General features: G+C 46.4%; 1 protein-coding gene across 1 annotated transcript in view; it reads right to left on the reverse strand.

Annotated features, from left to right (window-relative positions):
- Positions 1-6,329: 6,329 nt before the first annotated feature.
- LOC147684877 (uncharacterized) overlaps positions 6,330-19,917 on the reverse strand; it is a 308,164-nt gene continuing 294,576 nt past the window's right edge. Inside the window, exon 5 of the mRNA XM_086940749.1 lies at positions 6,330-6,709. Within this exon, the coding sequence (XP_086796875.1) occupies positions 6,558-6,709 (152 nt within the window). The 3' untranslated portion in view covers positions 6,330-6,557. The remainder of the gene's footprint in view (positions 6,710-19,917) is intronic.

The following is a 19,917-nucleotide window of genomic DNA, read 5'->3' on the forward strand; positions in this document are numbered from 1 at the left end:
TTTTGTATCATTCCCCGTCGTCGGAATGGGAGTCTCGGTAACAAAATTACCATAGCACTAGGTACAAAACAGAAAGAAAAGGCCTAGGCCTCATTCCCTTTTGTAGCATATCACCCTCTTTTTGTAAAAGAGACCACACCTAAACATCAGCCAATCAGAAGTGCCTCACCCATTAGAACCCTCCTGAAGTAACCTCAGAGCCTCAGATTTTCATAGCCGTTGTGTATCAGTCACCATATCTGTTGTAGGCTGAGCTTTCCTCGGGGAGGTGGGTGGGCGCATGGGAATCTATGAAAGTTACCAATACTGGGGAACCAAAGTTACAGGTAAGTAACTTGTTTTTTTGCCCCAGTATTGGAACTTTCATAGATTCCCATGCTTTTGTATCAGAGTAGCAAGCAGTTAGCAATAAAAACCACATTTTGTGTCATAAATACATTGCAATAGCCAACATGACACAAAGATACAAAATGTGTAAACAACGGAAGGTGGGATAGAAAGGAAAGCTCACCAATTATTGGAAGAGGTTCCTCAGGACAGCCTGGCCCACTGCTGCATCCTCTTGCTGTAAGGACTCCAAGCAGTAAAGCTTAGTAAAGGTGTGAACGCTGCTCCAGGTAGCAGCTCTGCAAATGTCTTTAATCTGTACCCCTGCAAAGAGGGCCGTTGAAGATGCCACTGATCTTGTGGAATGTGCACGAATCCTGCCAGTCAGAGGTTTCCCTGCCGCAGTGTGGCAATGCATAATGGCACTTGTGATCCATCTTGCTATCCCCTGTTTGGACAGCGGGAGACCTCTGCTTGGACCACCAAAGGAAACAAACAATTGAGAGGACTTCCGAAATCCCTTAGTGCGATCTAAGTAGAATCATAAGCACCGTTGTACATCCAAAGAATGCAGTGTCTTTTCCGCTGGTGTAGCCAGTTTAGGAAAGAACTCTTTCAGAATAACCGACTTGTTCAAGTGGAAGTCCGAGGGTACCTTGGGCATGAACCTAGGGTTAGTTCTCAAGATTACAGTGTTCCTTTTAAATTGTAGGAAAGGCTCCTGGATAGTAAGGGTCTGCAACTCTCCAACATGTCTAGCCGATGTGAGAGCGAGGAGGAGAGCCAATTTCCATGAAAGGAACTTTATGTCAGAACGATTAATTGGTTTGAATGGGCCTTTCATGAGCTGAGAAAGGACTAGATTTAGATGCCACGTAGGAGGTGGAGGCCTCACTGGTGGATAGACTCTGAACAAGCCCTTAAGAAATTGTTTGACAATCCTGGAAGACCACAAGGAAGGTCCAGACCCAGACCTTCTGTATCTCGAAATGGCCACCAAATGAACTTTAATTGACGAATGGGCTAGTCCCGACAGCCAGGGACAGCAGATAAGGTAGACGCTGATAAGGCTTTGAAGCAAAGGGGTCAATTTTTTCTCTCCTACACCAGATACAAAATCTTTTCCATTTAAGACGGTAAGTCCTGTTCGTTGAAGGAGCCCTTGCCTAGGAGAGGACCTTCTTAATTTCGCTTGAGATGGGGAGATTCATAAACTCTCGCTGCTCAGGAGCCATGCTGGCAGGTGTAATGACTGTGGATCTGGGTGCCAAACCTGTTCTTCGGACATTGTGAGGAGATCTGGTATAGTCCTCAAAGGAAGAGGAGTAACTAGCACCAACAGTTGGAGTTCCGTGTACCAGAATTGTCTCGGCCAAGCAGGGGCTATCAAGATCATCCTGCACGCCTCCACTTTGATCTTCCTGATGAGCCGCGGGATCAGAGGGATGGGGGAAAGGCGTAGACAAATGTCCTTGACCAGGCTATCGAAAGCGCATTCCCCAATGACCCTCGGTGGTGAAATCTGCTTGCGTAAGACCGGCATTTCTTGTTGGTCGGTGTGGCAAAAAGATCCACCTCTGGTCTGCCCCACTGGCTGAAGACCCAGAACGCGCTGGTTCAACTCCCACTCGTGGCTGACTGAGGATGACCTGCTCAGTCTGTTGGCGTTCTCGTTTAGAACTCCTGGCAAGTGTTCCGCCTTTAGTGATATTCCGTGAAGTATTACCCATTCCCAGATCTGTTGCGCTTCTTGCGACAACAGAAGAGATCTGGTTCCTCCTTCTTTGCTCATGTAGTGCATGACCGTGGTGTTGTCCATCCTGATGAGCACTTGTGAACCTCCTAAGCTTGGAAGAAAGGTTTGCATAGCCGGTCTTATTGCTCTTAGCTCCAAAAGGTTGATGTGGAGCCGTTGCTCCTGATGAGACCAACGGCTGCTGACATGTAGGTCTTGCATCACTGCTCCCCAACCCTCCAATGACGCGTCCATTGTTACTACTTGAGGAGACGGATCGTTTACGAAGGATAGACCTTGGGACAAGTTGTCTTGAATTGTCCACCATAAGGCCGCTTCCTTCATCATTGGAGTGACGGTCAACTTGTCCTCGAATGATCCGTGAAACTGTTTCCATTGGTTGTCTAGTTGCTACTGCAGAGGATGTATCCTCAGTCTGCAGTGAGGAATCAGGGGAATACATGATGAAATTACCCCCAGCAGAGATTTGTAGCAGCGTACTGAAAGACACCTTCTTTCTTGTAAGTCCTGAGCCAAGGTTTGTAGTTTCTCCCTCCTTTCCAGGGTCGGAAAGGCTTTCAAGAGTTTTGAATCCAGGACGGCTCCCAAGAAAAGAGCCTTTCTGGACGGGACTAGGGATGACTTTTCCTTTTTTAAAGTGAATCCCAGATTTTGAAACAAGTTTGTACAGGCCCAAAGAGCGACCCGCGCTGCTTCCCTGGACGGGGCCTTCAGCAACCAGTCGTCCAGGTAGGGGAAGACTTGAAAATGGTTTCTTCGTAGGAATGCTGCTACAGGCGCCAGCACCTTTGTGAAAATCCTCGGGGCTGAGCGAAGACCAAAGGGTAAAACTCTGAATTGAAAGTGGCTCTTGGCTACTGTGAATCGTAGAAACCTTCTGTGTGCTGGGTGAATCGGGACATGGAAGTACGCGTCTTCGAGATCGAGCGTGGCCATGAAATCCCCCGGGCTGATGAGCCTCAAGATGTCTTGGAGAGAGACCATCTGGAAGGACAGGGAGATGAGATAGGTGTTGAGCTCCCTGAGATCTAAAATGGGGCGCCATTTCTCCAGGATCTTCTTTACCAGGAAGAACCTGGAATAGAATCCTTGTCCCTTTTGATTGGAGGGGACCGGCTCTATCGCTCCCTTCCGGAGCATCTGTTGGACTTTGAGCTGCAGGAGACGCAGGTGTTTCGATGGAATGGCTGCCGGGGGCTTGGGTGGAGGGACTTGTGTAAATTCCAAGGTATGTCCTTTCCGAATGATGTTGAGCACCCAATGGTCCGATGTTATTCTGGACCAATTCTGAAGGTATTTGGTTACCCTGCCTCCAACTGAGGACTTCTTGGAGGAGGGTCCAGTAGGGAGGCCGCTATTGGCGCTTGGACGCATCCCGTCCCCGGCTGGCCTGTTTCCCCTTATTGTAAGGCCTGGAGTAGTTAGAAGATTGGCCTTGTCTCTGTTGAGAAGGCTGTCGGTACTGCTGGGAACCTGAGCCATTGGATGAATAACGCTGATGTTGATAGGATCCCCTGTAGTTATTACCTCTGCATCTGGAACCCTTTAAAGGAGACTTGCGGTATTGAAGGGTACCCAAGGATCTGGCGGTTTCCGTGTCTTTTTTGATCTCCTGAAGAGTTTCACCGATTAGCTTCCCAAATAGTGCTTCCCCATCAAAGGGAAGATCCAGGACTTTGTTTTGAATCTCCGGTCGAAACCAGGTAGCCTTCAGCCACCCCTGGCGACGGAGGACTGCAGCCCCAGCCAGGGAACGAAACGCTGTTGTTGCAATGTCCATGGCACAGTCAATGATCTCCATTGACGTCGCCTCTCCCTCCTGCAAGATCTTTTTTGCCGCGATGTTGATTCTGGAGGTAGCTGGTCCAGGAACGGAGCAACATCACACCAAAGTTGGTGGTCTTATCTGCCCAATATCGCCAGGGCATTGGCAGTTCGCACCAGAAGACTCGCCATCGACGAGAATCTTTTCCCAGCATTATCCAATATCCGCCCTTCCTTGTACGGAGGAGTTGTTAAGGGAGCAGAGGGGTTGCGGGATTTCCTCTGCGCTGCTTGCGAAATAACTGAGTTTGGTCTGGGATGGTCCGTTAAGGCAGCTGGCCCATCATAAGGTGCTCTATATTTCTTATCCAGACGCAGTAGCACAGGGACCATCGTCGCTGTGTTCTTCATAGCCTTAAGGCCTTCTTTCCACAGATGATCTACTATAGGTATGGACCTTCCGGTAGGGTTCCTTGAAGTCGTACAAGAAACAATCCGTGGCCACCGCAGGCATAGCCAATTTGAACCTGCCAGCTGCCCTCTCCATCAGCTGATGGAAACTTCCTACGTCCGCTGGCGGGGAATCTACAGGATCCGGAACTGGAGATGAAGGGTCCGGAATGATGTACTCATCCCATTCAGTCGGATGATCAGTTCCATGATCCGAATTTTGATCCTCATCCGAGGAATCATCATGGGCGTCTGCCAGCCTGGAAGGTTCTTGCGGAAAGGATGCTTGAGGCTGAGGGGATGCCTGAGCAGGTAATCCAGGAGTAGCCGCTGAGGCAGAAGCCAAGACAGGCGTTGCAGGCGCTGCAGGAACCAGAACTGGCCTAGTAGCCTTAGATTTGTAGTCTTGCAGCATCCTATGCAGGTCCTGCAGGAATGAAGATGGTACTGTAACCATATCCTGCCCAGAATAATGTTATGACTGGGCCGCCTGATGATGTTCACCATCCTCCTGGTCATATCCCCCTTCAGAGTCCGTCTCTTGACAATTGACCAGAAGTTGAGAGGGACTATTGGCATAGCCATATGAGTCCTGGTCATCGTCATCTGACTCCCCTTCCTCAAAGAGCAAAGCTGGTGGCAAATGGGTCACCCTTATAGGAGATGTCATCTCCAGCGTTATTCTTGTGACTGAAATTGTAATCCTTTTTTCAGATGACAATATCGTCGACGGTTCCGTCGATGATGGTTGCGCACTCGGCGACGACATTGGTGTCGTCGATGATGAAATTGGTGATGCTCCAGCTGTCGTCGTCGTTAAAGTCGTCGTCGTCGATGCTCTCGTCGACGACGTCACCATAGTCGTGGACGCTGTTACTCTCGTCGTCGATGCTGTGGTACTCGTCGACGACGCCGTCGTCGGCAAACCTCCCGTCTACGCTGATGAACCTGCTGTCGACGTTTCCTTTTTCGATGACGATCCCCTCGTCGACGGAACCAATTTCAATTTCGTCTTCAATTTCTTCGTTGACGGAAACTCCGCCGTCGACGCCTTCGTCGTCGAGGACTTGGAATTCCTCTCAGAAGATTGGGAAGAGGGTTTCTTGAAGGCTGGGTCAGTCTTCGCACCCTTGGAAGGCGTAGATGGTCCTACCCTCCCCTTTTCACCGTGGTGAGGAGATTCGCTTGGACCCAGGCTCTCAGACTCTCTGGGGGTCTTTTTTGAGGCCTTAGAGGGATGTTCCACAGAAGGAGAAGGGGAACCTCTACCCCTTTTGACTGACCTTCTAGATGACACAGCTGATGAGGACTCCTCACTGTCACTGGAAACTCCATGTTTCCTCTCCTTCTGTTTCTGAAGCCAGGTCAAAAGTCTACCAGCACGATCCCGAGGGTCTTGGTCGAGAAAGTGCGGCAGATTTTACAGTCCTCCGTTTTATGATCCGGATAAAGGCAATAGATACAATCCTTATGCCTATCTTCCACAAACAACCTTTTCTTGACACAGGTGGAGCAGGGCTTGAAAAGGGCCTTCTTCTTATCCTTGTCAGCCATCCTTAAACAATCCTGAAGAGAAATTCTGAAGAAAATTTGAAGAAAATCCTTTGAATAGAGAAGAAATAAGCAGACCTCTAAGGAGACTCCCTAAGCACAACGTGCGGTAGAGAATCTGCAGCTCTGAGGTTCCTTCAGGAGGGTTCTAAGGGGTGAGGCACTTCTGATTGGCTGATGCCTAGGTTTGGTTTCTTTTACAAAAAGAGGGTGATATGCTACAAAAGGGAATGAGGCCTAGGCCTTTTATTTCTCTTTTGTACCTACTCCTATGGTATTTTTGTTACCAAGACTCCCATTCCGACAACAGGGAATGATACAAAAGCATGGGAATCTATGAAAATTCCAATACTGGGGCAAACATTGTTATATTGCTAACTCACTTTTCTGTACTCTCACCGTTAGCTTCTTATAAAATTACAAAATAGCTGTTCATAGGAAGATCTATATCACTTAAAATATCTTAATAGGACCATCAATTAAATGATTAATCATTTATTAGTACTCCAGAGATTTGTTTTGGAACAGATGCCATTCCAACCCTTCCATTTATGCATGTGAGAGAGATCTGATACACAGACAAGCACATTATACCTATATTTCAAGTATTAAATGCATTGTAAGATCAAAGAACATACTTCAGTTCTATAAAGGGCACAACTGGGAAGACTCCAAAACATTCTAAGATGCTAGACACTTTACATTATTATTAATGTTCTTCATTTTTCACATTTTGTTTGAGGAGGTCAACGATCTCCTCATGACCTAGTTCATGTGCCAATTGTGCTGGTGTAACTCCTTCCACAGCACTTTCTGTATCAGCGCCTGCTTCTATCAATAAATGGCAAATGTCCAAATGTCCTAAAAAACAAGAATGCAAAAAGGTGGTCTGAGTAACACATTCTAGCAATACACTTTCTACGTCCCTAGTATTTTATTAGGACAATCCAAAATATCTTTAGGTTTGGTGCTGTACTTAGTACTGCACCCCTCAACTTTTGTTGCACGTAGTCCCCATGGTATATTTACCCTTGTTTAATGAAGTCTCTTGTTTAATAATGCCAACATATCAATCAGATGCCCAAACAAGATCTTGTAAGAGTGGTAGATTATATACCAATTTATGAACTGAAGCAAAACGTTCTTGCAATCCTACTTCTCCATGATGGGACTCTTCATTGAAATCATAAACACTTAATTGTCCCACTTGTGCATTTGCAAGATTCCAGAATGGTTATACAAAGCAATACAAATATCTCTTAATAATGTTAATTTTATAAATTTTTATATGTGCATATCTAGATGCTGTACTCGCTGAAATTCTTTTCTATTTCCTATTTCTATTCTGCGGGCAGAATGCTGTTTCCGTGAAAAGTAATGCTTTTGAAGAGGACAACATATCAAGAATGAAGATACATGCAACCAGATTGGATTTTACTGATAGTCATAAACATGGAATAGAATATTAAGCAAACCCTTAATAACAGCAGAAGTATTAATAAGACTAAGGGCCTGATTTAGGGTTTTATAAATGTGACATATATTGCATTTGCCTAGGGGCTAGATGTAGGTAATTCTCATTTACCGACTCTAGAATACCGAATTTTACAGATTCGGTATTCTAGATTCGGTAAATGAGATGTAATTAAAATCGGTATTTTATTTTTTACCGATTCTGTAGGATTCGGGAATTACCGAATCGGTATTTACCGATTCGGTAATTGCCATTGATTCCTATGGGCCGGAATCAATGTTAATTACCGAATCGGTAAATACTGATTCGGTAAAAATACCGTATTTGCAAGGGGGACAGGGTGTCACTTTGACACCCTGTTGCACCCCAGATTCTGGCTTGTGTGCCATGTGACACTCATACATGCCCTTAGGGCATGTATGGGTGCCACATGGCACAGGTGTACATGCACAGATGTGGACGTACACAGGAATTCGTTATTTACCACCAAATAGTATTTGGTGGTAAATAACGAATCGGTAAGGGCCTGTGGCACTAATTGCAGTGCCACCTACATGCAGATTTTCCGATTCGGTAAATTAACCGATTCGGTATTTTACTGAATCGGTAAATTTACAGATTCGGTAAATATACCGATTTGTTACATTTTCAGGCCCCTACATCTCCATCTGCAAATACCGGTCGGTAACGGCCAAAATCGGCCGTTACCAACCGGTATTTGCAGTCCTACATCTGGCCCCTAATTACAAGTGCCACTGGATATAATGCACTTGCAATTAGGCAGGCTGGATATCCCTCACGTTTGTGAAAAAGTAACCCGTCCACCAAACTCTAAATCAGGCCCTAAATTATTTTAGAAAATGGAACAGAATATACCCTTATCCTCAAGTGACATCCTTCATAGTGAGCCTGTAATGGAGGTAGGTTTGTAAGAGCAACTACTATTCTAACAATTTGAAACTCTGTCAGGATACAGAGACGGAATTCATTTAAAACTGCTCTTCTATGGTTAACGGTCTCCCGAAGCAGGCTGCAGAGGTGGATGAGGTGCCTCTAATGGCATATGCTCTCTTGGAGAAAGATAAGGCAGTGATGCCTATTTCCGATACGCAGCATTAAAGTTGACCTGTAGATCATGGCCTTTAGTGTTGGTTGGAGGAGGATATGCCTCTGAATTCTGAAGAGGAACTTCTGCAAGTATTCTAAAAGACAGCGGTCCTAGAGGAGCTGGTTTGTCAGTTGGAGGCAAATGTAGCCTCTTACTCTGTTATGTTTTCTACTGCTTATAGAGTGTGTCGATGTTGAAAATCTTGATGCTGATCTTCGCAACATCAAATGATGTTCAGATGCTAAACACCACATAACCCAACACCTCCACAATCTTCACTGGCTCCCACTTAAAAGAAGAATTACCTTCAAGCTCCTCACCCATGCATACAAGGCCCTGCGCAACACCGGACCAACATATCAACATACCTGAACAACTGCCTCTCCTTCCACGCACCTATAATACACTTCTGATCAGCCAACCTCTCTCTAGCCACCATCCCATGCATCTAAAGGACCAGAGTGGGAAGAAAGTCCTTCTCCTACCTCGCAGCCAAGGCCTGGAACAACCTCCACCTCCAGCCAGCCCCCCCACACTGTCCAAGCTCAGGAAGGACCTCAAGACTTGGATCTTCGGAGGACCCCAGCACTCAACTGAGCTGTCCCCCCAGCGCCTTGAGACCCTCACGGGTGAGTAGTTGTGCTTCACAAACCCTGATTGATTACTCAATATTGAAAGACACCTTGGTAGTCAGTAACTTCAAAATATTGGTTTAAGAGAGCACCCCCTTTCAATAATACTTATACTAACCCCTTTAACTAGTAAAGGGAAATAATATTATTAAACTTTTCAATGTATTACTCATATTTTTAGAGAAGAAGCTTTTAAACCTGCACTTAATCCCAAGCAATGCATGTTGGTTGTAAACTTCATATACTGCCATAAGAAGAACAACAAATTAAAATCACTTCTTTCAGGGAACACTATATTGGATGGATAAAAAATGGATTCCATTAATGACCTGCCACCTTCATATAACTAAACTCTGGTTGTATTGAGATTTAACACATTTAGGAACAACAATTTAAACAAGAATAGAGGTGACCACGCACTTCCACAAATTTAGATTTTATATGTAAATAGAATGCTGCATTGTTTCATTGTTACCATTTCTTTTCGCATGTTTCATAATTTGAAATGTTTAATCATTTTCTTTTGGGGGTATTTTGGCTGAAAAAATAAGTTTAAAACCCAGAAAATGCCTTAAATAGTTTTTGCAAAATCAACATGATCCTTGAAGATTTTAGCTAGAATAAACACAGATAACAAAATGAGTTAAAAACACCCAAAGTATATCAAGAATCCTCTCTTTAAAAAGAACCGACTCTGAGCGGCAACTGCCAGTGTCAGTCATGGTGGATTGGAGGCCTCTAGATCTCTTAATGGCACAGGGTGCTTTTTAACTCTTCTCATGCTAAGCCTAGAAGACCTTCTTTTCCACTAATTGTAGACAGACTCAAGCAGAAGTTTTGACTTAAGATATAGCTTTGAATGCAGTATAGTTTTTAATAAGGATTTTTTAAATTTGGAATAGTAAACATTTCTGGAACAATTTGGCATTTGTGTTTTGGAGGCTCTCTACAGCATTGGGTGTGCTGTCCTCAGCAGCCTTTTGTAAATAAGTATACAGATTAAGGGCATCCGGGCAGACAAAGTTCGCCCGCCACTGTAACGGTATGCGGGACAGTCTGTCAGGGGTGCGGCGGTCCCGCACCTGCAATTAGGATGCCAAACCCACTGTGGAATGCCCCATTCCCAGCATTGTGGCGGGAGGTGCTCACAGCAGCACTAGCCACAATGCTGGGAATGCAAGTTGTGCATTGGCATGCACAAGGTGACAGGCATCGCGCGGTGCCTGCCACCTTGTCCATGCCAAGGTAGGGGGATACCACAGGTACCCCCCAAGTACACCCCCAAACACGCAGGCGGCCTGCAACGGGCCCCAAACACAGAAGACCGCATGACTTTCCATGGCGGCATCCCCGCCATGGTGAGGCCAATTGCTGCCATCATCATAATATAGATGGATATTATACATGTTTTCTGCCTGGTCGATGAGTCGACCGGCGGAAAAGTGGTGGGCGGTCTTTCCATCCGCCGCGGGCCCCCCAGTCCTCCTAATGTGGTGGGGGGTCATTCATGGGAGGATGGTGGGCCGATCGCCCTCGCTGGGCCGGCGGTGGCTACCGCTGTCCCGGCGGGGCGATGTGCCCAAAATCCCAATGGGCCCCTAAGTGTTCAGGGTTCCCCAAGCTGCAGGGAGTCAGTCTAACGTTTATCGTCATCCATGAAGATCCTACAATGGAGAATGGTTGATTCTCATAACTATCATATTTTTGTTTTGAACAAAGTCTGTAAGATTCTTGAATATGTAACAAATTTATTTTACTAAGTTTAAAAGCTGAGATAAAGGCTAAAGGGAAAGGAAAAGTTAACTATTTGTACTCCAAAATTCTCTACATTATAGATGTCTTTCATGAAGTCATGCATGTTAGAATGATTTCCACCTCCATGCACGGATCTGGGAGTACTTTAATTTTTACAAATTAAACTTCTAAGGGACCTGTTCACAAACTGCATTTTGTAGTTTATATAGTAGTATTAAGGTAGTACTACTCACGTTCTACAAAATGCTTTTCAGAAAATGATGCACCGAGATCTCCACCTCATCTATATTTTCTCTCCGATCTCTGCCATGGTGATTGTGATCTCCACATACATAGGTATACGTTTCCCAAAAAAAGGTGGGGACCACAAGGGGAACTCAAAAATTACGAACACTTACTACCAAATTTAAGGAAAGGCTTACGGAGGGACATGCTAATACAAACACAAACCCACCAAAAAGTAAGACCCATTTCTATGGACTTTTTGTTGTTGTATATGGACAATATAGGATTAATGATAAAAAATTCTTTATTGTATAGTTAATAAAAACCGTTACAATATACAATGCAATATAACAATAAGCAAAAATACGTTCCTATACGAGCTATTGTACAATAATATAGGATTCGTTTTTCAGACTGAAAATGGGAAAATAACGTGCAACTTGGAATAGCATATTTGACTTTTGTTTGAGTTTCTGCTTTTGCAATATTTCTTTTTTACAGACTGGGCAGGATTTAAAGATACATGCTTGCATCAAAGATTGTCCTGGAAAGGTGAGCTTGACATGTATTCTGATTAATTCCCCGTAAGCAGCACTGTAATAGGGAAAGTGTTTTTACCAGTACTGGAATAAAGAATAAATGCTGTGTTAATCATAAAGGTAACTTTTTTATTTGTCTAAGAAAGATACATTTCCTGCAAATGAAGTCAGCCGTGTGAATTACAGAACATATTTTACAGTGAAGACCTCTTTTCTGTGAAATACGAGCTTTGAAACCATTGGCAAACAGTCAATAAAAAGGTTTTTACTGTGTAATATATGTATTTATACCATGACAGTAAATTTAAATGTGGCCCAATGACTCAAAAAAAGTGGTGTCATAAAAGTGACTGTTACCATTTTAATGGAATTACACCAAACTTGACATAAAATAATAATTGTACTCAGAAAAGTGTATTTTTCGGATACGGTGTGAACCCATTGAGTAGTTTAACTGGAAATAGCATTAAAAAAAAGATTTTTGAAGTGGACTTCAGAGGGTAAAAAGATGTATGGATACCTGGACCATTAGTATACAAAGCAAAGCATGGACTAAATTAAAAAAATAAACATGTCCTATTGGCTAAGACGGATAAGTTACTCACCTGTAATCCTAGTTCTCTTCCAGGGGTATCCTCATCAAAGTCATATGCACTGAATATTCCCGCCCATGTGCGGGACCCCGGAAACAATATAAAAATATATATGTAAAAACACATATATCTCGCTCCACATATATGTACGTACATATATTATTTTTCTCACACCAATGCAGCACCAAAACTGAGGCTAAAACAATATAAACACATGTACATGTACTGCACTTTGTAAGGAAACAAAAAAACACATTAGGTCCAATATCCCTTGAACTTTGTGTTTTAATGAGTAAAACCACTCATAAATCCTGAAAATTGCTAATAAATAGACATTGTTAGCCCTCAGGCTGCATTGTAAAAACAATAGCATAGAAAATGAAACCATTTTCAACAAAAACTGGCACTGTGCCTTTAAGGCAGCCATGACCCCAGGCTTCCCATCATGCCTCAGGGGTGACAGTTAGGTCAGTTGTTCTTTTGCATAACCCTGAAGACAGGGCTCAACCTTAAGATTGTAATAGTACCGACTCTCATTTACCTGGGGAGGCGGGTGGGTTGCTTATGACTTTGATGAGGATACCCCTGGAAGAGAACTAGGATTACAGGTAAGTAACTTATCCTTCTCTTCCAGGGGATCCTCATCAATAGTCATAAGCACTGAATAGAATAGCAAGCCCATCAACCACCTGCAGGTAAATGAGAAGTACATGACCCAACCAAATCATAACAGCCAATAAGTCAGCTGTTAAACAGATTCCTCAGGGAGGCCCGGCCCACCTGGGTATCTGCTCTCGTGTCAGAATCTAGACAGTAATGTCTGGTAAATGTATGGACAGACCTCCAGGTTGCCGCTTTACAAATCTCAGACATGGGCACATTATGCAGGTAAGCCGCCATGGCAGCTCTACCTCTAGTGGAATGCGCTTTAGGGGTAAACCCCAGAGGTTTTTGCGCCAATTGGTAAGCAAGTTTGATACACAAAACGATCCATCTGGAAATAGAACGTTTCGATGCTGCATGACCAGTTCTGATCGATCCATAGTTAATAAATAACTGATCAGAATGTCGAACAGACTTGGACCTGTCCAGATAGAACTTCAAAACCTTTTTCAGGTCCAAAGAGTGTAAAGCCCTCTCAGGTGGAGTAGAGGGATTGGGAAAGAAAGTGGGCAGAGACTCGACTGATTGACATGAAAATCTGACACCACTTTCGGCAGGAAAGAAGGGTGCGTTCTCAGCACCACTCTATTCAAATGAAACACTGTGTATGGTTCCTTGGTACAGAGAGCCTGAATCTCGCTCACCCTACGGGCTGACGTAATCGCTACCAAAAAAGCCGCTTTCCAGGATTATGCTGTAAAGTAGCTTTATGAATGGGCTCAACTTTGATAGTACTAGGTTCAGCTACCAGGGAGGAGAAAGAGGACGTACTGGAGGGTACACCTTTTTCAGACCTTGCAGGAAATCATTTACCACTGGCAACTGGAAAAAAGAGGTTTGTGAAGGTGATCGCCTATAAGCAGTTATAGCGGCTAAATGCACCTTAATGTAATTAAACTTCAACCCTGCTTTAGCCAGGTACAACAAGTAGGGAAGAACTGCTTCTTCCTGACCCTTCACCGGATTATGACCATTCTGCATGCACCACATATACCCGCTTCCACTTGCATGCATAATATTGACTTGTGGAAGGGCGTCATGCTTCTCTCAGAATGGACATGCAGTCTTGTGGCAGTCCTAGATGGTCGTACTGAATGACCTCAGGAGCCATGCTGCCAAGTTCAGTGACGGGAGGTTGGGATGGTGAATCCTCCCATTCATCTTTGATAACAGGTCCGGCCTGCACGGAAGCCTCTTGTGAGAAGACACTGACAGGTGAAGTAGGTCCGTGTACCACCATTGTCTCGGCCAGTCGGGGGCAATCAGGATCATAGTTGTGCACAAGTGGTTCAGCTTGCTCACCACCTTCGGGACCAGCAGAAGGGGTGGAAAGGCGTACACAAATTTCCCTGACCAGTCGATCAAAAGAGCATTCCCTCTCGTTCCTGATCGGTAGAACCTTGAGGCGAAGCTTGGGCATTTGCTGTTTATGTTGTACGCGAAGAGGTCTATGGAAGGACGACCCCAAGACTGGAAAATGTCTTCTAGCACTTCGTCGTTGAGAACCCAGTCCTCTCTGTCTTCGAAGTGCCGACTTAGTGCGTCCGCCCTCCCATTCTGCTCTCCTGGGAGGTGGACTGCTTGAACAGACAACTTGCGAGCCAGAAGCCAATGCCAGATGCGCTGAGCTTCCAGTGATAGAGTCCTTGAGAGTGTTCCTCCCTGCTTGTTCAAATAGTACATCGTGGTGGTGTTGTCCGTTTGTACTAGAACCGTTGCCTCCTGAAGCGAGGGAAGGAACCCTTTGAGGGCCAAGTGGACTGCTCTCAATCCCATTAAGTTGATGTGGTAAGTGCTTTCTTTGGAAGACCACAGACCCTGCACTTGGAGAAGCCCCATGTGCGCCCCCCAGCCTTGTAAAGACGCGTCTGTGATTATCGTTTGTGCAGGAGGAGGTTGATGGAAGAGAACTCCCACTGCATGTTCTGCTTCTTTGTCCACCACGGGATGGAAGCTCGAGCTACCTCTGACAAAGTGATCTGATCGTCCCAGCGATCTGATTGCTGATCCCATTTGTCCTTCAGATCCTGCTGAAGAGGACGCATCCGAAGTCTGGCGTTCGGTACTAAGAAGATGCATGAAGCCATCGACCCTAAGAGGGAGGCTATCTTTCGCACTTTCTGAGTCCTGTTGCGAAGAACTTGCTGGCACTTGAGCGTTATCGAAAACTGTCTCTCCTCCGAAGGAAACACTTTTCCTACTTCGGAGTCTAGCAGAGCTCCTAGGAAGTGAATCTTCTGAGTGGGTTGGGAGACAGACTTGCTGTAATTGACATGCCGGCCTAGACGCTGAAAGAGTTCTATGTAGGTCTGGAATTGATACCTTACGTTGTCTGGAGAAGGACCTTTCAACAGCCAATCGTCTAGGTATGGGTATACAAAGACCCCCCTGCGGCGTAGAGCTGCCGCCACCACTGTGACACACTTCGTGAACACCCTGGGGGCCGACTTCAACCCAAACGGTAGGACCGTGAACTGGTAGTGGGAGGTCCCCACCTGGAATCGAAGGAATCTCCTGTGATCGGGCCGTATCGGGACATGAAAGTATGCATCTTGAAGGTCCAGCGAACACATCCAATCCCCCTTCCTGAGATGTGGATATATTTGATGAAGCGCCAACATGCGAAACTTTTCTTTTCTGACATGTAGATTGAGTGTTCTTAGGTCCAGAATGGGCCTGTATTCCGCCTTTTGGCCCTTTTTTCTGACCAGAAAATACCTCGAATAGACTCCTTTCCCCCTTTGAGCCACCGGCACCCTCTCGATGGCTGATTTTTCGAGGAGTGTCGCTACTTCTTTCTTTAGCATTTGTAGCTGGTGGCTTGACGTTGGCATCAGAGGAACGAGTGGAGGTAGACGATGAAAACGAAGACAGTACCCATTCTGCAGCGTAGACAACACACATTGATCTTTTGTAATGGCCTGCCACTCTGTCCTGTGATGTGCAATGCTTCCCCCCACTGGAGTGGACAACGGCGCTGGGGGAAGTGAAGACTCATTGCTTTTGCTGAGGCTTATTGAAGCTGTTGCCTTGGCGCTGATTCCCACTTCCTTTGGAATTGCGCTTGCCTTTATATTGCGATTTTGTTGGCCTTGCTGGTTCTGGCCCTTCTGCCAGTGAGGGGTTTGGACCCTCTGCTTCGAAGAGCCCTTGTTATCCGAACGGAACTTCTTCCGGAATTCCTTTTTCTTTTCAAGCCCCACGGCTTTAAGGGTGTCTAACTCCGTTTTCATCCGCTGCATCTCCTCATCAGCACTCGCCCCAAGGAGAGATGTGCACGAAAAAGGAAGGTTTAGGATTCTGGCTTGAGCCTCGGGTTTAAGGCGCAACCATGAGGATCTCCTCGCTGTGATTCCATGCGCATAACCACCCGCAGCCAGAGTAGCTCCATCTGCCGCCGCCCCTATAATCTGATTGGAGACTTGACTGCCCTCCATTAGAATCTCCTCAAAGTCCTTTCTATCTTCTGAGGAACTTTTGCAGAAAACCTCTGAAGCTAGTCCCACAGAGATCTATCGTATCTGCCTAGCAGAGCTTCCGCATTGGCGACCTTGAGGAAAGAGGCTGAGGTGTTACACACTCTTCTTCCCCATGAGTCTTGTAACTTGCTGTCCTTATCCGGCGGTACCGTGGATGAGGAGTGTAGGAAGGTACCTCCTGACTATGGTTGCCCCCAACTTTTTGCCCTGTGTTTTAGCTGGTTTTTGACATAGTCGACCTGGGATCCTGCCAATCAGGACCCCAGGCCTACTGCTCTCTCTTTAAAATGGATTCCATGTACCCTAGGTACATTTCCAATTGGTACTGGGCCACCTTATCAGACCCTGTAACTCAGGGCATGGGTGTACCCAGGGCTGCCAGGGGCTGCAGCATGTATTATGCCACCCCTGGCTGGCCTCCTAAATTTGACACAACTGGCTGCATGACAGCTGGGGCAAAGTCGTGTAATCACCCTTGGCTGTAGGTGTAGTATACCTATACCTAACCCTAAAATGGACACACAGATTCCTATCAGTCACTCCTATGGCAGGCCTTGACAATCCTGAAGGCAGAGTGCTTGGAATCGGGTGAGATGGTGCTCTGGCATGAGCTGAGCCTGTCTGCAGCTTGCGGAACCAAGTCCTAATAGCTGTTCCGTGATATCGCATACCATATACTCTTAAGTGCATTATAATCCTCGCGGTTAAATGCTAACTTTGGTATTGCTTTATCAAAACATGTCGAGTAAGGTGTCATACGAATTGGAATACTAACCCCTCGCCAATTCTGGCGACGGGGTTAGTGTTCCACCCTTCTAGAGGGACACGACATGTATGTAACTGTGAACCCCGGTTAAAGTTAACTAAAGCCTCAGCTCCACAAAATGGATGCTGCCACCACAGACACGAGTCTGACCTCCTGCTGCTGGGAGTCCTTCCAGCGAGGGAGGCTTGGACAAAGGGTTTCCTGTCCGGGGCGGTGCTAGCACCATCCCAGACATGGTTTTGTGTATCCTGGGTAGGCAGGGCTTTTCAGGAAGGTGACTGCTGAGTGGCACCCCGGTGCTCACTACGCATAGGCCGGTCAGAACCAGTTCAAGGGGCACACCAGCCCCTGGCCTGGGGAAAGTCCGGCATGGCAGAGGGGTGTAACCACCCCCCTCCTAGTCACACCCATAGGCAGGACCTAGTCACCGGGTCAGCCCCCTTTTTTAGTATAAAGATGGGAGCGGGCCCCCTGTTCAAATTAGTTCATCTTTGGAATCAAGACACGACTTTCTTCGAAAGGACATCAAGATTTCTTCTTCAAGATTCTCCCTTGTGGCTAAGGAGTAGTCACCCTGCATCAAGCGGGCACCATCCTAAGAACACTGCGGTCTGCTGCAAGTCCTTCTTCACGAATCCGACGACCCAGCTCGACGAGACCCGGCTTCCCTGGCACCTCTGACCTCTACTCACCTCTACAGCAAAGCTGAGAACTGTGAGTGCGACGAGACCTCGAGGGACCGACGATCGCCAAGACTGCACGACTTCTTTGCAACAAGCCCACCGAGTCTTCCACTGGTGAGTGCTTTGGGGTCCGAGAAGCCCCAACCCTGAGCAGCTCCAGCACCGAAGATCAGCCCTCCAGCATCTCCACGATCTGCGTGGGGCCCTTCTGCTTTTGCGTGCTCACCGCGCTGTGTGGCTCATGCCGGCTGGCTTGTGGCCTTCTACACGACGCCCGACGACATCACTGCTGCTGGTCTGGTTGCTCCAGACTGGCCCTTGCTTCCTTCTTCAAGAGAGGCACCCCGGACCCTCCTGGTCCACTCCAGACGCCATTTTAGGTCCACCGCGTGGGCTTGAATTTGCCAAGGCTTTGTTGCCCAATCCTGGGTCCAGCGACGCCGACAGCTTCAATATTCGTGGGACAGCTCGCTCCTCCATCCTGGTCGCCGACAACGCCTCCTGGTCCGTGAGATCTGCGAGCACAGCGTCACCCACTCACCTAGTCGAGGTGGCTACCATCCGGTGCCCTCCTGGTGCCCACTGACTACTGGCTAGTAGTCTCGAACTTGGTCCCCTCTGCTTTCAGGTGTCATCTTCCATCGATCCAGGCTTGGATCCATCGAACTTTCTTCACTGGTCGCCTGCCAGCAACTTCTTTCTTCCAGGCTCCTGGTCCGTCTACGAGGATTCCCGACGTCTTTTGAGACCTATGCAGCTGCAGCCCCTGGGCTAGGTAACTTCGGCATTTCGGTGCCCCAGCATAGCCTCACTATCCAAGGGTCAGAATCCACTTTCGTTTTCCTCCTACCAGGTCGGGTTCGCCCGAGAACACTAACTTTGTCTTTACTAGCTACCATAGACTTTGTCCCGCATCACGCGTGAGAGTGCACACTCTGCACCCGAGTCCCCTGGGTCTCCTAGAAGTAATCTGAAGATTCTATAGTCAAGATCTAGCGATTCCAAAGCCTATTAGTACTGTACTTACCTGCTAGTAATTTCGCATTCCACTTTCAGGGTATATGGTTTTCCGTGCCCCTCGGGCATTTGTATATACTGTGCTAACTTAAGTATTTTCATAAGAGTTTTGTTTTGTGCTTAGTACCCTGTCCTCATAAAGAGTACAGGGCTGTTGTGATTTAAATAAATACACTGTTTATTTTCATAACACTTGTGTGGTGTCCTTTCACTTGGTGTTCAAGGGGTATATGTGTGGTATAACAGCTGGCTTAACACGCCCTCTCGAGTCTTTAGCCTTAGACTGCTCATATCCACGCTACTAGGATAGCTGGTCTATAAGGTTGACTTACAACCAATCATCAATAAGGGTTGCTGGACTGATACATAGTGTTCACTAGAATAGTGAGCACTGCATATCAGGCCACCTTCTCACATTGGTGAGCAGCGGTTAGGATTTGAGCTTGCTGTTGTTTTGCCACACGTATCCTAAGAATATCTTGTTGAAAGATCACATAAGTACTGTTAGGTACATATAACTTAGCTTAGAATACTCTGAGTTCTACTGAACCAGCTGTTGTGGCTCCTCAAGGCTTAGCACACCTTGGCTGCAACTCTTAGCAAGGGATCAGTAGGCAAACACATAGTGTAGGTAGGTGCATCACTTACACCACACAAGATTCAGCATGTCAGACAAAGGAGGAAACTCTGAGTATCCCCTTGTGTCAGTGGACCCTCCACAGGTCACTTCTAAATATGCTGCTCTTAGCTTCCATGAGATGAGACAAGTGTGTACCCTCAGGAAGCTAAAACAGGGGTCTAACCCCACAACTTCCTTTCTGATTGGTCTCTTAGAGGCTTATGATACCAGTAGGGCTGGTAACCCAGACCCTTCTAATCCAGATGGGAGTTTGCCCTCCTTACAGGGACCCTTTGATAGCACTGACCATCCCCTCCAGGAAGCAGATGATGCTGAGGATGAGGATGAGGATCAGTTGTCAGGGGATGAGGCAGATAAGGGACAGGTAGAAGTCAGAAGACTAACCAGGTCCAACTTAAGCAGGCATGAGAATGGTACTAGGGGACCCCTGGGGCCACTCTCAGGTCAGCTTAACATTGGGAATGGACGAGTTAGGTCTCTATCAAGAGGCTCTAA

The sequence above is a fragment of the Lissotriton vulgaris genome, chromosome 10 (genome assembly GCF_964263255.1).
Source record: "Lissotriton vulgaris chromosome 10, aLisVul1.2, whole genome shotgun sequence".
NCBI classification, from domain to species: domain Eukaryota; kingdom Metazoa; phylum Chordata; class Amphibia; order Caudata; family Salamandridae; genus Lissotriton; species Lissotriton vulgaris.